The sequence below is a fragment of the Sus scrofa genome, chromosome 18 (assembly GCF_054392235.1).
Source record: "Sus scrofa isolate SSC_HxYL_T2T_F1_AM1 chromosome 18, Sscrofa_HxYL_maternal_Yorkshire_Landrace_v2.0, whole genome shotgun sequence".
In the NCBI taxonomy this organism is placed as follows: Eukaryota; Metazoa; Chordata; class Mammalia; order Artiodactyla; family Suidae; genus Sus; species Sus scrofa.
The window spans coordinates 61441272-61453814 of record NC_139400.1 but is presented as its reverse complement, the minus strand read 5'-3'; the positions used below and the strand labels follow the sequence as shown (position 1 = coordinate 61453814).

Here is a 12543-nt window from a genome sequence, read left to right as displayed (position 1 = left end):
GCTTCATCTGTCTTACTTACTCTTCCCTGTAACTTGGTCAGAAAGACACTGTCATTCAGCTCATCTGCCAGATGAGAACACCCTGGCTCAGGGCAGCTGGGTCACGTTCTAGGTCACAGAGCCTGGAGCTTAGGTGCGCAGATTCTAAAGCCCCCACTTAAATCTCTGGCTCTTGGACCTCCAAACCTAGTGATAAGAAAAAGAGCAGAAATCTGAATTTGAAGGTGGTCTGCGGAACCTCACATCTACCCATGGATCACATTTAAAAATGTAATAAGAGCCATCCTTGGCTCGTGGGCGTTCAGAAACCAGGTAGCAGGCTGCATCGGACCACATTGGAGGCCGGCCACTACCCGCAAAGAGCGTATGCACCTTTGCCACAGGGCCTACACCCCAAACGAGGAGAAATACTACAGGAAAACTGCAGAAGGGACAACCCTGACGGCAGGGGAGGAAAGTGTCTCACACTCTCCAAATATTTCCATGCTTGGCTGTATCAGAGGTTCCCACTTCAAGGGTGTATCTTCAGGGAAAAGACTGGAGAAGAAGACAGTTTATATTCAAGGATACTCATCACCGTGGTATCGACGGTAGGGCAACCCAGTTAACAAAATAAATGTCCACTCTCTTACGCCAGGATGAGAACTCGACCCAGTATTCCGTGAAAGTCTATGTGGGAAAAAACATCTCAAAGAGAAGGGATGTGGTACACGCGTACCTGAATCCCTGTGGTACAGCAGAGCTGAGCACAACGCTGTAGGTCAACTCTGCCGCAATGAAACCTTAAAAACAGGAAAATACACTGATGTCACTACATCCAGTACAATCGAGGGCTTTAATGAATATGGGAAAGAATTTCACTGAAGTCTAAGAACTGCGACATGCATTACACGCCAAGCCCATGAGCTAAATACGCCTGTGATCCTCATTTGCACAGACACAAAAACGAAGGCATATTTATCCAAGAAAACACAGCTGGGAGGAGACGGAGCCTGAACTGAAATTCAGAGTCCCCTCCCTTACCCAGCAAACCACCACGCCTCCAAATTGTTTTGAAGGATCCAAGTTTTTGGAGGAAAGAAAGAGGCCAGGAAGACACATATACACCTTTTTTTTAATCATTAAAAATTGCACCAAATAACATGAAAATATTTCCCTGGATTATTTTTTCTTCATGTTTCCATATTTCCTGAGCATTACAGAGTGTAGAAGGAGCTGATTTATTTTTCTCCTGGTTCCAATGCTATCCTAAGTAAGACCCTTACAGTAAATACGAGTTCAAACAAAGTATATAGAAACTGAAAAATTATCCTACAAATTGATCACCTGTAGTCTTGTTTTAAACGATGTAATCCGTGTCTTAAAACCAGAAGTGCCTGCTTGGTTACTGCTACACCTATCGATAACCCCTCGCAATGATATTAGGCTTTATGGAGACGTCAATAAATCTACTTCTTGAAAATGACATGGCTATTTTGAATTTTTTCATACATACCTACATGCAAGTGCCTTTCAAACAAGTACCAAAAATGCCCTAACTTCCCTTTCTGTCCAACTCGGTAACTCATCTTTCACCAGGCCACCCCTGAAAGCTATAAAGGGAACCGGTGTTAGCAGGATCCCTATCGCCGTGGCTCTTTCTCACATTCACTGAGCACGTACTTAAAGCCAGGCCATGGGCCAAGTGCAAAGACAGGAATCCCGCTGATGGCCCACAGGCTACCACACACACAGTCTCCCCACCCCAGTCATCCAGAGAAGCATCCTGAGGCTTAGCAAATTTAACAAATCTGCTTTAAGCCAGACTTCAGATAAGTGGCCAAGGGGCTGGGCCTTTCTCATCTATTATATTCAATGATTAGTAACCGCTGCAAAGCGTTCACACCCAAATGTTCTGAAAGCTGAACACGGACGCACTGTTTCTTGATACACATGTGAAGATGAAGGTCACTGCCACAACTCCTGCCCTTCTTCCTATAAAGGTCATCGGGAAAGGATACTTGCGAGCCGTCAAATGACCCATCATCTTTCCAGAGGGTCTCCAGGTTCTGAACAGCTATTTTTTTTAAATAAATTTTACCGGAGTGTAGTTGACTTACAAAGTTGTGTTAGTTTCAGGTGTACAGCAGAATCCATCAGTTATACATATGCATATATCGGTTCCTTTTCAGATGCCTCTCCCTCAGAGGTTACTGTACCGTGTTGAGTAGATTTTCCTGGGCTATACAGTGGGCCCTTGTTACCTATCTATTTTATATACAGTAATATTCCTTTGCAAAAATAGCTGTGGGGTGGACACAGGAACAGCTACGTCTGCCCAGGACCATTTACCACCATCTTCTGGGGACTGAGGTGCGCGTTCAGATGCCAGAAGCCACCTGAGTATTTGGTTTGCGTTCAAGGGCACTAGAGTTGGAACAGTTTAAGCCATACATAGTTTATGGAAAGGGACCCGTCGTTAAAGAAGCCTACGGGTTATGGAGAAGGAGGGACAGCTTGCACTTGGAAGCAGCTTTACCTGGATTATTTACCAACAGTTGAAAGGCCGTCATGTGGCCCCAGAGCGAGCTCGCCTCCCACAGGCTGGAAAGCAACATGCAATGAGTCAATAAAAGCAGGGTCATGCTAAGCAGAGACCTGCTCCCCAAGAAACATGATTATCCAATTAGAGCGAATTTAAGAAAGTCCTCTCTTTTTTCAAATCAAGAACAAAACCAGACTCCTTCTTAAAATGCACTATTAGGAATTGTAATTGTTCCTAAAAGCGCCCGATAGAGTTCCATCTCTGCAATATGAAAACTAACAAGCATCTTTTCAATTTCTTTTAATGATGGGGTATGCAATAAAAATACAGCAGTGCTTCATTCAGCCAAAGGAGCTGAAGCAAAAAGAACCAAAATAAATAAATAATAAACTTCACATGGGCCGCTTACCAAAAATAAAATCCTTCCATTCCACCTTTTACGGGGGGGGGGGGGGCACGCAGCAATATTGAAAGCAAAAATTTCTCATAACACAACCCTTCACTTAAAAATCACTGCCAGGGGCTGGAACCAGGGCAGGATGTTATTTCTTTTTCAATTTACTTTTTAATGTTTGGGTATTAATGACATCATCGGCCATATCGTATGTATAATAAGGCAGCATGGTATAATAAAAGCAGTGGGAAACCCTAGGTCCCAGACTTGCCTCTAGCACTGTATTGGTGTGTGACCCCGGGGAACTTACAACACATCCGCTTCTCACATAAATGGGCAGAGGATAAGACTTGCCCCGTTCACTTGCCAGGGTTTTCTGGGGGTAAAAAGAATAGCACATGAAAGGGTCTTGTCAATCACGGCATTTATGAATGCCGGGCTCCGCCACTGTTCTCTGCGTGATTGGTCTGAGGTTAATGCCAAGCAGGGCTGGGCGGTAAGCAGCTGAGCTTCCAGGGCCAACTCTGCTGTTGCACTGGCTGAACCTCAGGCAAGTCACAGAATTTCTCTGGGCGGCTGCCTTCCTTCCCTTCTATAAACTGAGACATCACCAATCCAGTCCACTCCACTTCTTCATAGGTGTCCTAGGAAAACAACGGAATGATACAGAAAAGCACTCCAGAAGCTCTTAAGAGGACAAACGAGGACACAACTTCAGCAAGAACCAAGCTGGACCTCTTGGGAGAGAATAATGGCTGCCTCACAACCAAAAAAGAGAGTCCACGTTAACGACCTGTAATTACTCCTGGCCATCTCTTTGATCCACTTCTCTAATGGATCTTGGGTCCGGCTCATAATTAACATTTGCAAAGTCTGCCTCCTTGAAATCTGCATTGAAAACATCCGCCTCTTCTCTCCTTGGTTTGCTGCACTGACTCGAGGCACTTGACTCTCTCCAGGAAAGCCATGCGGTGTTTGTCCATCGACCATACTTGCTAAAAATGATCAGGCCACTTCTCTCAGGACGGTCACGGGCAACCTCCACCCACTGCCTGTTTCTGTCTGGCCTGTGTGCTAAGAATGGACCGTACATTTCCAAACGGCTGGGAAACGAATCAAAAGAGGAAGAATATTTCATGCCACGTGTCCAAATTTCCGTGTCCATGCATAAAGTTTTATCGGAACCCAGCCAGGCTTACCCATTTTTGTATTGTCTAGGGCTGCTTTCTCCCTGCCAGAGCAGAGTGGAGCATGACAGAGACGAAAGGGCCCGTGCAAATTCTAAAATATTTTCTAGAGCGCCCTTTCCAGAAAGAGCATGCCATCTCTTGACTTACCCGTTGCAGGACATGCTAAGAGCACTTAGCAGTGACACGCTGAGGCCCACCTGGAAAAAACACACCAAAGAGAAGGCAGCCCCCTTTTCAAAGGACTAGTACTGATGCTTCCAAATCTTCAGTTAACTGTGAGGTGGATATACAAATATCACCCTGCTTTACAGGAAGGCATCCAGCTTGGAAAAATGAACTTCCCCGCAAGTCAGTGAGCTGGTCATCAAATCGGTTCCCTAGGATCCTAAACCTGGCCAGTCTAGACAGTGGGGAAGGGAGGGTTGGAGGCTTATCAGCCTAGAGGTGGAAGACATTTCCTGACTGTGTCCTCTCTCAACGTGCTACGTATTGGGAAAAATAACCGATTTTAAATACAAAATCAGAGCTCGGTCTTCTTCTGCAGCTTGGGCTGTGCCTGCGGTTGTCTGACTTTTGATCCTTTAGGAGCAAATCACAAAACACACAAGTACACATCCGTCAAAAGGGCCACGTCCTCCCTGGAAGCTGAAGGAGACCGTTTCCCACACACCCAGCCCCTCGATACGCCTCTTTTAACTGCAAGGGAGGGTGCCCCTCTCCCGAGCCGCATGTGACCCCTAATGAGCTGTTTCTGAAGGCAGGATGACCCAAACTGGCATGTTCTTCTGTTGATAAGGACAGAGGAGGCAGCGGAAGCGTCATGTGTGCAGAGAGAGCTCCCTACCCCACCGCACTGGAAACCTCCTGACCACAGGCAGAAGCAAATTCAATCAGGATTCTGAGAGCGTGTTTCTACAGCTAATGCGAAAAACTGCATCCAGGGGCTTCCCGGCTGGCAGAGCCAACATAAACAAGGCCAACTGGCCTGGGTCAGCTGTTCTCCACATGTAATCGGTACCAGGGCATCCACGTCAAGGCCTCTGTGCCCCAGTAAAACGGTGCAAACTAATGGCTGCTGCCCTGATGACTGTGGATTTTTCTAGATGTGGGAGCATCTGGGAAGAGAAACACAGTCCACAGGGCTGGGGCAAGGGGCCCCGTGGACTGTGAGGTCAGCGTCAGGAAGAGCCTAATAGACTTGTGGTTGCCAAGGGGGAGGGCGGGGGAGGAGGAGGGATGGGGAGCTTGGGGTTAACAGATGCAAACGACTGCCTTTGGAATGGATGAGCCATGAGATGCTGCTGTGTAGCACTGGGAGCTGTGTCTGGTCACTTATGATGGAGCAGGATCAAGTGAGAAAATAGAATGTGTACATGTATGGTCATCAGGCTGTATAGTGAAAAAAAACTGTACTGGGGAAATAACTATTAAAAAAAGAAAAAGAAAAAAGAAAGGGGGGTGTCCCCGTTGTGGCTCAGCAGTAGCAAACCTGACTAGTATCCATGAGGACACAGGTTCCATCCCTGGCCTCACTCAGTGGGTTCAGGATCCAGCATTGCCGTGAGCTGTGGTGTAGGTCACAGATGCAGCTCGGATCCGGCATGGCTGTGGCTGTGGTGTAGCTCCGATTCAACCTCCATAGGCCACAGGTGCAGCCTCACAAAGCAAAAAAAAAAAAAAGAAGAAGAAGAAGAAGAAAGGGAGCTGCTTCAGTTGTTGGATATGAGAGTACGGATCTAAAGGAGGTTTGGACAAGGTCTGGTTTGGGAAAGTCTTCGCCGAGTCTCCTCTAATTCAGGCTCTCCAAGAGGCCGGTAAAGCTCCGCCTAACCTCTCAGGGACACATCCACCTGCCCAGCGCAGTATCAGTCATCACTCTGAAGCGCCAAGACATGGCATCTTGGGTTTGAGGACACCTGTATGGTTTTTGTGTGTTTCCTTTTGCACATTTCTTGCTTCTTTCATTCACATCTTGCTGACACAAGTGGAAATTCATATTTCTTGGCAGAAAAGCTTCATGTTTCCTGCCAAGCCGTTCAGATAAAAATTCTTCCATCCTCCCCTCACTGCCTGGTCCCGTTCTCCTCAAGCCCTCAAGAAGAGTTGGAGGAAACAGCAACCAAAACACATAATCCAGGCAATTTTATGGTGCTTGACAATTTTATTAATTCTACTGGGTCCCTTTAGTCTATTCTATAATTTGCAAGGAAAGGGAAAAAAATACTAGCATGGTCCCGCTAGGGAATGTAACATCGCTTCCCTATAAAACGAATGTATCTCACAGTTCATTCAACGGAGTATTAGCAACCACTGTGACTGGAAGCCAGAGAGAAGTCGCCTCCCCTCGGCTTTGAAGGAGCCAACAGCTCACAGAGCGACGAGTGAAAGCAAGCTCCTCTTGACGAGTCTTCCTTCCGATGCGTTACTGGCTCTGGACTCCTGGGGAGACACAGCCCAGGAGAGGGAGAAGGAGACCGTTTTTTGTATTTTCAACCTAAACTTCCTGGCTACCCCACAAACCTCTCCAATGACAACAGGATATACAAGTTACGGATCTGCCATCCAAACCCTGATTCTGTGCAAAAGTAGCCTCTTTCTGTAACAGTTGGGCCGTAGTCTTCCTTGCCAAGGGCCTCGTAAATCACTTGGAATGAAACCCAAACAGGAACGTATCTCGACGCACCTGCCTTCCTTGCATTCTGCTCCTCCTTTGCCCCAAATAAAAGAGCGTTCTTCCAGCTCACCCCTGACTGTCACATCCCTCCCAGTGCCAGGAAGGAATCCTCAGCCCCTCAGCAACTCACCTCTTCCATGGAGCTGCCTCTTTTGGATTCAACTTTTGTCCAACAAAGTCTTTGATGGACCCAACACCACTGCCACCCAATACGCCATCTCTCTTCTGTATACGTCAGAGCCACTGAGCTAAGCCTAAACACTCCTGACCTCCGTGTGGCTTCTACTTGACCTTCTGTGCTTTGCTCTTGACTCCTGAAGTTGTCTCTAGGAATTGTCATTTGGTCAACGTCACGGCTTCCTCTCTGCACGGATGCTGCAGCACAATCTTCCCCCCACTCTGTTCAAGGAACTTTGGCCTCCTTGTCTTTTTCTATCATTTAAATTCGAATGTGACCTTATTCACAAAACAGAAAGAGAACCACAGATGTGGAGAATAAAAAAAAGGAAACAGATACACACTGCTATATATAAATAACTAAAGGCAGGGACCTACTGCAGAGCACAGGGACCTCTACTCAGAGTCTTAAAATAAAAGCTATAATGGAAAGGAATCTAAATCACTTTGCTGTACACCTGAAATTAATACAACATTGAAAATCAACCGTATTGGAACCAAGCAACCAGTGATAAATCTGAATGGCTCCCAAACGTGAATATTCCAGGACTTGGTAAATTCCTTTAATGAGCCTATCTGGACAGGCTTGAAATTCACTGTGGGGTAAAAAAGCCAAGTGTATGTAAAAATATAAGTTCTAATTTAATAGCGTAAACAGAAAATAATTGTTAAACATCCTATGCAGAATACTTGCACTATAAATTTCTGAAAGGTATTGCTTTAATATAGTTGTATGCTTCTGTGTTTCAATCCATTTAAGACATCTAAAAAGAAGTTTAGATTCATGCAATGAAACTCCACATTCTGAAAGCCGTTTTATCAGTGAAAGAGAAAGCGCTAATGAAATGCTGAAGGAATGAAAAGTTACTCAATAGTTTGTACTTCCTGACAGATACAGCAAATCAGTAGAAAATCTTGGCTTTCGTGTAACTCTATTACAGAAACCACCAAAACTTTTAGTAAAATACTTCCTTATCCAACATGTTCTTGCCTTGTGTTCTATTTGAAGGTTTTAAGAGTTAAAATAATTTGCAAGACCATCAGGGGTTTCATGGGGGCTAGAAGGATTTTTATTTAATTTCTTTTTAAAATATCCCCCTCAGAAAAACATATTCCTTAAGCCCAACCATGGAACCATTTTTCCACATAAACACTGAGAAATGAGAAACCGGAAATTACAGGTTAGCTTAATTTCACTGATCAGGCCATGAAGATATAAATGTGCCACACAATTTATCATGTCATTAAATCAAAATACACTACTGGTGCCTATGTGGGGGGTCCCTTCCCATTTGTGCAAAGCCTAAGTCTAGTCTCACTAAAATCTAGTTACTGGTGATACCAAGTTTTGAACATTCTTTGTGTTCTGCCAGCATGATCACGGAAAGGAACACCTACAAAGTCCTTTAAAAGCGAACATGTAGGAGTTCCCATCATGGCACAGTGGAAACGAATCTAAGAACCATGAGGTTGCAGGTTCGATCCCTGCCCTTGCTCAGTGGGTTAAGGATCTGGTGTTGCCATGAGCTGAGGTGTAGGTTGCAGACTCGGCTTGGATATGGCCTTGCTGTGGCTGTGGCACAGGCTGGCAGCTGTAGCTCCGATTTGACCCCTAGCCTGGGAACTTCCATATGCCGCAGGTGTGGCCTTAAAAAAAAAGCAAAAAACAAACAAACAAAAAAGTGAACATGTAGATACTGTAAAATTACTGAGAAGCCTTACATTCTGAAAAATTCCATCAAAAAAGTAGAACCCAGTCTTGCAAAGAAGCGTCAACCCACAGAGGAAAATATGCTGGGAAATGGGTACCCTGAGAATCCTAAAACGGCACAGATTTCATCTTAATTTCGAGAGTGCAAAAGCAAACTCTTCAGGGAGTACTGAAAACCAAAGCGATGTTAAAAGCCCTGGTGATCCAGAAACACACATGGCTCTTCTGCTCACAGACCTTCCAGGCAGCCGAAGCTGCCTGGCCTGAAGGCAGGCTCTGAGAGAGAGGAACCACCTTCAGCCCGCTGCTTCCCCATCCTCTGGGCGGCTCCACTCCACACCCGACGGCTACAGAGCCCTTCTCATGCCGTCCTGCAACGACCTGCTGATCTGTGCATCTCCAGCACTAGAATGTGGGCCCCTGGAGGGCAGGGGCTGCATCTCATCAGCTGTGATATTCTAGGCACTAGAGAATCACTCTAGGGATGAATACGTAATTGAATGGCTGGGCTGGGATTTGTAGGTCCATCCTATAGGGATGCTGTTTCCAGGGCTAGTAGCAGCAGCATCTATTTGATCAGAATCCATCCCCAGAGGAAAGGACCCTGGGGTACCAAACAGGATGCCCAAGGTGAAAACACAGCTCCACACAGGGGCGTGTGACAAAAAAGAGAGAGGGCAACAGAGGGAAGTCCCCTACGGCAGCCTTTTGTCAGGAGTTGGTTCCGATTCTTTAAGCCCCTGTTTCCTGTTGCCAGATTATCAATTAAGAAATGATCTTGCTATATTCATCCATTTAAAGAGCGTGTCCCTTAAGGGCAGACAAAACCATAAGGACACTAAACAAAGGTAAGTCCACAGGTACAGGGCAGACAGCCGTGAACCACCCACTCACAGACTCGGCTGAGATTTTTTCATGCTTTCCATACCCACCCCACGGGAGCTGCTGTGGCGATTAATATTTAGCCCATGTTAGATGAGAGATGGACAAAGGGATGCATGCCCTACAGAGACAGCCATAAAATTAGAAATACTCCAACCAAATGTTTGGCCCTCCTTGAGACATTGAAGGGTCAGGTGGAAGGTGTTTTAGAAAGTATTGAAAACTGTTAAATAGATGCACATACAATTGATGGGTTAAAAAATAACAATAACAAGCCAAGAATTTAGTTTCTTTCCTACACATCCAGAGAGAGAAAGGGGGGGGGGTGCATAAAGGTAACTCTGCCAATTCCTTAAAAGGGCAGGGCGTTTTTATGTAGCACATGGATTTTTTTTTTTTTTTTAATTCTCAGCCTTTCATCTTCACTCTGGTAGGACTGCGTTTGCCACAGGCTGATAAGTGAATGTGGCAGAACTTCAAAACTCATGTCAGCCAAAGAATCTAGAGAGAGAGAAAAAAATCAGACATAAAGCTGGTATAAGGCAGCTATAAATTTTTTTAATGCCTTTTATTTAATTCTACCAAGAGATCACACAGCAGAATGATCTAGATTTGGTCCATCACAGCCTCAGCTCACGCACACACATGGCTTCAATCCAACTGCTTGCCCCAGAGATGTGGTTTTCATTAAACTAGTAAACCCAGAGAGGTTGCTTGTAAGACCAATATGTTAATAAACTCTTTCCTCTTAAGACAATTGGAACCTTCCATTTATTACGGTGAATCAAGACTGATGAGCAAGAAAAGGACAGGATGGAAAATATAATTCCTCATGTAGAGATGATAGCTCAGACTGAAGCCAACAGCCATTATCTGCAATTTATATGAGGGCCTTGTTAAGGGAACTTCATTCCTCTCATCCTTCCTAAAAGGAACAGCAAGAAAAGACAAAACAAAAACATGTGCATCTCAAGTCCACGCTGTTCTTACTTGGCTCAAGAGATGTCGGTGCAGAGGGCAGAAGGACATGGGCCCAGGGAAATTTGTTAAAATGTCCCTAGCAGGGGCGCCAAAACACATGAACTAAAATATTTACAGCAGCCCCGTCTGTAACCAAACATCTGAACCTGTCAGTGCCCATCAGCAGCAGGAAGGATTCACAAATCGTGGCCTATTCACATAAGAGAATACCATAAGAACACAGTGAACGAACACCTAAAACTACACAAAATGTGGCAGGATCCTGCAAATAGAATGTAGACCCAAAAACAAGAAGCCGGATGACAAACGTAGAAAATAGGAAAAGAGCCACAACTAGCCCATGCTGGTAGAAGTCAGGGACGGGGGCTCAATGGGTTGGCGACAATCTGTTTCTGGGGCTTGGTGCTGCTATCACAAATACATGCGGTTTGTGAAAAGCCTTCCAACTGTACAATTTATGATATGAGCACTTTTCCACATCACATTCCTTCAGTAAAAAGGAGTTAATGATCAGTTCTAAAAACTTCCAGGTAGGGCCTCACTGTCCGTGTCTTCAGATGGGTCGTGCGGACTCTCAGTCGCAAACGCTCTTATCTTTCTTAAATATGACACTTGCAGCTGGGCATTTTACGTAGCTTAATGCAAAGGTATTAAAATGTCTGCAACATTAAAAAATATTATTCTAGAATAGCATGGAGGTTCCTCAAAAAATTAAAAATAGAAATACCAGAGGATCCTGCAATCCCACTCCAGCATATCTATTTGGAGAAAACACTAATTCAAAAAGATCCATGCACCCCAATGTTCACAGCAGCACTATTTGCAATAGCCAAGACATGGAAGCCACCTCAGTGTCCCTCAGCAGCAGAAATGGGTAAAGAGAATATATGATGGAATATTACTTGGCCATAAAAAAGAATGAAATAATGCCATTTGCCGCCACATGGACGGACTGAGAGATTATCATATTAAATGCAGCTAGTCAGACAAAGACAAATGTAATATCACTTATATGTACAATCTAAAAATAGGATATAAATGCATATACTTACAAAACAGAAATAGACCTGCAGATATAGAAAACAAACTTATGGTAACCAAAGGGGACAGTGGGGCAGAGGAGGGGGAGATGCATCAGGAGTTTGGGACAAACATACACACACTACTATATGTACTACTATATATACAGTAGAACAAGGATCTACTGTACAGCACAGGGAACTATATTCAATATATATATGTGTGTGTGTGTGTGTGTGTGTGTGTAACCGAACTACTTTGCTATACACTAAAATGAACACATCATTGTAAATTAACTGTCCTTCAATTAAAAACGAAATTTTCAAGAGTTACTGTCTAACAAAAAGAGTTCCCCAATGGGGTGGGGGAACATGAACAGGCAAGTAGTGAAGAAGAAATTTAAATGAGCAAGAAGAAAACGAACACTAGTTTTTTACTTCATTATCTAACAAAAGAAGAGGACACTGAAATACGATGCTGTTTTGCGGTCTTGCCTTGGTACCACATTCGGAAGTGTCGGTAGGGACTGAGCCAAGGGAAACATACAACTGTCAAGGGTGAATGTAGGACATTCTGTGAACACACATCTCTGAACATCAGCGCGGTGCCTTGTGTGACAAGTCTTAAATCGCTTGACCCAATCCTGCCCTTGCCAGGCACACACCCAAAGGCATAGTTTGGGTTCCATGCAAAGACTTATTAGCCACAAGGATGGTCCCTGAAAGTAATTCATAAGAGAAGGGCGAAAGCTTCTCAATGACCATGGCAGGAGATTAATAACAACCACAAAGCAGAGACAAGAAGGGCTGGGAGGGAGAGGGCAGGAAGCACACACCCCTGTGTTAGCACTAGGAGGCGGATTATGAGTGGTTTGCAATTCTCCTCTATTGGTAACATTATCTAATTCTTTCCTAAAATTCAAAATTTCTGGCAGAACCTCCTTGCCTGCCTGCTTGCATCTCTCACAAGCATCCTATCTTAATAAATCTA

The 12543-nt window shown here is 44.7% G+C and overlaps 1 protein-coding gene across 8 annotated transcripts in view; it reads right to left on the bottom strand.

Annotated features, from left to right (window-relative positions):
* Nucleotides 1–12543, bottom strand: part of GLI3 (GLI family zinc finger 3) — a 294394-nt gene that overhangs the window by 211695 nt on the left and 70156 nt on the right. Inside the window, exon 3 of one of the 8 annotated variants that reach the window (XM_085004879.1) lies at nucleotides 9979–10053. The exons of the other annotated variants lie outside the window; for them this stretch is intronic. Within the exon in view, the coding sequence (XP_084861005.1) occupies nucleotides 9979–10053 (75 nt within the window). The remainder of the gene's footprint in view (nucleotides 1–9978; nucleotides 10054–12543) is intronic. 8 annotated transcript variants of the gene reach the window in all.